Raw genomic sequence first — 4784 nt, 5'->3', positions numbered from 1 at the left:
AGAAAATGACTCCATTTCTATAAGCTCTACATAAAAAGTCTAAATTAAAAACACTTTAGTGGTATGGATCTATTCTGTATGAATGAAGGTACCTGCCAATTCAGATTTTGACCACTTACCTTGTAATGAAAACGGATAAACATTTTACAATAGCTGCTGCAATTTGTTAACGAATAACCACCAACCTGTGGTTCCCTTCATTTGTATAAGCTCTGGATAAAAAGTCTAAATTCAAAACACTTTGGTGGTATGGATCTATATTAAAAACAGTTTTCTGCATGAATAAAGGTATCTCGCAATTCAGATTTTGACAACTTACCTTGTAGTCAAGATTGATCAACACTTTACAACACTGGCTGCAATTTGTTATTAAACCCTACATCAAAAATCTAAATTGAAAACATTTTGCTAATATAAATATAATTAATAATGCAATAGTGTAACAAGTTTTGACACTTGGCAGGTTGTGAATGATGACATCTGTTTGGACTCTCGACGCTCGATGGCCGACGAGCCATGCCGAACCGAATGATTCCGAGAGTCGACGAACGACTCTCGGCTTTTGCTTAGCTCCTATTGGCTAAGGGTTGACGACGGGAAAATCATACAAAAAATACCGTCTCTGGCAGATTCGTGACATGATATTACGATATTTCAGTTGTACGTGGACCGATTTTATTGATTTTGGTTTTATTCGAAAGCTTTTATGCGGGTTACATGAGAAAAATGCCTTTAAATTTAGAAAACATTGCAGGCGTGTTGAGATATTCATGAAATAAGTTTCAGGTTAGGTTGGAATGGACCATCTCTCCTGTAAAAGATACGTGGTAGCTCCAACGCCAGGTATATATACGCGGTGACGGATAATTTTTCATGTACTTTGCGCCGAGACGCTACCGCGTCTCTAGATAGAAAACATACGAAAAATATACAATAATTTATGTTCAATATATTCTATATGCAATTGATATAATATATTTGATATTTCATTTTGCATAGTTGCACATACCTTTCGGTTATGTTTAGCTTTCGGTTATGTTATGTATATACTTATTATATTACCTTGTATTATAAATGCATCAAATCCGCAGATTTATAACTAGATAGATATTCTTACAAAGTCATTTTAGTACAGTAGAGTACCAATCTTTTGAATTCTCAACCTGATGTCTATTACGGTGTACTTAAACTCACCTATACACATCTCTATACATAACCTAAGATTTAACCTGATGGATATTGCAATGCATCCATATGAACTTTAGTAGCCATGAAATTTTGCTTATTGTTATTCTTTTACAATTACTGTAATTACCAAATACACTTGTAATCTGGTAGAGTAATAATACAGCCTAATATTTTAGGTAATTCTTATTATTCTTCGAGTATTATAACTACTTGTTCTACTTGTAATCTGTTAGGAAAACAACGATAAGCAAAATTTGTCGGTTACTGAACTTCGTATATAGATAAATTGTAATGACTAGACTGCGGATCTTTATGCAAAATAAAATGTTCCCGAACATGCCTACAAAAATCGAACCTAAATAGGAATTTATTTTATTCTGCAGATATTATAACATGAACTTTACTTTCAATCTTTTTTATATTCTTGCACATTGTTTGCATTTTGTAGGTTCTTGCACGTTCAAATTTCCTATAAATGCATAAAGATCCGCAGTCTAGTAATGACCATCAGGCTGAGACTTCAGTTATGCATCAAAGTGTATGGTTAGGTTATGTGTCGATCTCGACATCAGTTCGAGAATGTAGAAGGTTTGCACTTTACGTAACAAAATATCGAGTAAATATTTTTACTTGAACTAGAATTACAAGAAGAAAAATGTGTATAATAAATAAGTACTAAAGGTTTGAATATACAGACGCAGAATTAACTTTTATACCTAATAGATTGCTATACGTTCACTTTAGTAGTGTATTATTTGAGTGGAATTTCGCCTATTTGTACTGATCAGATAGCGCTATTCGTGTATGTACAGTATGTAGGAAAAGTCTTTTTCAGAAAAAATAAAAACGCGAATTAAAATATTTAATGTAGCTCTCAATCGATTAAATCGTATCGGAAATAATTTATTACAAATAATTGTTGATAAAGTTTGATACACGAGGCTATAAATAAGGTCAAAATTATAAACGAGGACGTACAAACATATGTTTAAATAGGTTATCTATTGTAGAAGAAAAGTAAAAACAATATTAAGAGTAGAAGGTTCGCCTCATTACTAGCATATTAATTAAACATAAAACAATTTTTATTTTTGACTTACAAAACTGAGCTTATTAAAGAATTGTACTTATTCGATTTCCAGAACAACAAATTCACATTTTACACATTAGCTAGCATACTGAAGCAAATCTTTATAATTTCTACATTTTTATATTTTTAATATCAAATGTAAGATAATTTTGCTTTGCAATATTATAGGATCATTTTCACGATTTTAGATTTCACTTTCTTTGGTTATAGGAGCAAATTATGTTTTAACAAATCGAATTGAAATCAGCCAAAATTCAAGTTAACATTTACCTATGACATCTATCATTTCTTAATGATGTTGTACTGGGTAGATTCATAACCAGTGATGGGTAAACCTCTAGGCTTCGAATAAATCTGAAGTTTGCCAATATGTTTGTCTCGTTTCCTCTTTCGAATACTTCCCAAAAATGGAAACGAGACAAACGCATCCGCAAACTTCAGATTTATTCGAAATCTAGGGTTTTGCCCATCTCTGTTCATAAGTAACTTCAGTTTCTTTAAGGGGGTATTATCGTCTAGAAGTTTGTTTTTTCAGTAATTTTTAGGAATTAATTTTCCGAAAACTATCAAACCTACAGTACCAGGGTTTTTTTTATGCATAATCAAACACGTTTCAACTAACAACATAAATTTTTATGAAATACTTCATTGGAATCTACACAAATTATGCGCTATTATGGAGGTTGTGGCTTGAGACACTCGTTCAATCGAACGCACAGGCTGTGGCGGTTCTAGTCGTCTGAGACAGAAAAACAAATTTGTTCAATCTATATGAATGTAGTTATCGTCTGAACTAGAATTAAGTAAGTACTAAATGTTTTATCGGAATCGCAGCTGTTTGAAAATTAAGGTTTAATTTTCCCGGAAAATTGTCAACTAAAATATGAGAGCAGGGCTAAAATATTCAACCTATCGGTATAATTCTAGTTCAGATCAAAGGTGATGGTGCCCTCGAAATGTGTGTAAAACCAGAAATCAGTCGGTCCAATAGTTTTTGAGAAAAACGTGCGCCCGACTTGAAAAATGTCGTTTCGAAAAAAACGCGTTTAAAGTTTGCTATACATTTAGCACTAATACTGGTGAACAGCCTTTAAGCTTCTGTAACTATGAGAGCTCTACGAATTTCAAATTAATATTTTAGAGGCATTTTCTCAAAACCACACATAAGAAAACGCAAAAAAAAAATCGAATTTTTGAAGTTTCTAGACGATAATATCCCCTTAACCTACAATTCATTTCTAAATATATTTTTACATACTAAATCTTAATTACTTATATAATCAGCCTATTTGTTTGTCATTTGTTCCCATGTAGAAGACAAATTAAAAATTGTTACCTGCAGAGGCTTTCCGAAACCACAATTATCTATCAGTTTCTGTCATGACCAAAGAAAGGATCCTTCCGTAGTTTGTTGCATATTCAACGTGTCCTTGAAATAGTAGAAACGTGAAAAATGTAACGCTCGCGGGTGGAAATACTTGATGGTGTAATTGCAGGGGTTCGTTGTACCAAGGAAGGCCGATCTTCGATCGTCGTTCTCGAAACGACGAATTACAAATCGGGAAGCAGGAAGGGAAACAAAGGAGAAAAGAAGAGGGCGCCAGTACAGATATATCGTCGAGTGTGACTGGACGGAAAGACGTGGGCGATTCCCAAGTGCCGGGTGCCTGGTTCGTCGTGTTATTGCGAGTGTGTCAGTGAGTGTGCGGAGGCGAACCTAACCTAGTCGTTCGTCGCGCGCTATCGATCAAGGAGCCATCGGTTTTAAGAGGACTCGACTTTTCCATCTTTTTTTTTCGGTGTAACCGGCTGTGGCACTCGTGATCGTGCAAACAAGTGAATAATACTTAGTGCGTTCGTAAGTTTCCCGCTGACGAGCGTTCGCCACTCGTGCCGCTTCTCTGACGTGCGTGTTTCGAGCAACGTGAGTTCGACGAAGATAGTTGCACGAGTTTCGTCTTTCGTCGCGTGTAAGGAGGACGGGAAGAGTGAGGAAACGACAGGAGGAGAAGCTAACGGTGGCAACCGATACGAAATCGGAAGTGATCGTGCCCGAACATCGGAAACGATTCTATGCGGCAAGATGATGGAGACACAGAATTACTGGGAGGAAAACTCCGCTCATTCCATGCAGGTGAAATACGAGAGGTGAGTGCTTATCACGTTATCGGTACGTTGAAAAAAATCATGATCCGCTGGATCAGTGTTTTTTAAATGTTGTCTTCTTGTAGCTCGAATAAATTTCTTATCTAGATAAAAGCTTGACGAGTGAAAGATGAACGACCGCTTATTTATCGCGTGTTGAACACGAATTACAATCGGAATTATAGAATTAGCTCGTGGTGAAGAAATAGCAAATTAAACGTTGTGAATACGTCGGTGTACGTTGGTTTCATGAGCTATCTATTTTTCGAATATACAGTGAGTGTAGAAAGTATTCGTACAACGATCAATTTCCAAAAAAAACTATGTAAAATTGTAATTTATTAACTTATTTTTTATAAAC

At 35.1% G+C, this 4784-nt stretch overlaps 1 protein-coding gene across 6 annotated transcripts in view; it reads left to right on the top strand.

Annotated features, from left to right (window-relative positions):
- Window positions 1–4784, top strand: part of LOC128872863 (transcription factor cwo) — a 122860-nt gene that overhangs the window by 2934 nt on the left and 115142 nt on the right. For 5 of the 6 annotated variants that reach the window (XM_054115981.1, XM_054115980.1, XM_054115979.1 and 2 more), the window contains one exon: window positions 3775–4426. In XM_054115981.1, the coding sequence (XP_053971956.1) occupies window positions 4362–4426 (65 nt within the window). In that variant the 5' untranslated portion in view covers window positions 3775–4361. Of the gene's footprint in view, window positions 1–780; window positions 844–3774; window positions 4427–4784 lie in introns of all 6 variants that reach the window. The other variant, XM_054115977.1, reaches the window with a different exon arrangement.

The sequence above is a fragment of the Hylaeus volcanicus genome, chromosome 2, assembly GCF_026283585.1.
Source record: "Hylaeus volcanicus isolate JK05 chromosome 2, UHH_iyHylVolc1.0_haploid, whole genome shotgun sequence".
Lineage (NCBI taxonomy): Eukaryota > Metazoa > Arthropoda > Insecta > Hymenoptera > Colletidae > Hylaeus > Hylaeus volcanicus.
Note: the sequence above shows the minus strand (reverse complement) of the source record. Positions and strands in the feature narration are given on the sequence as shown.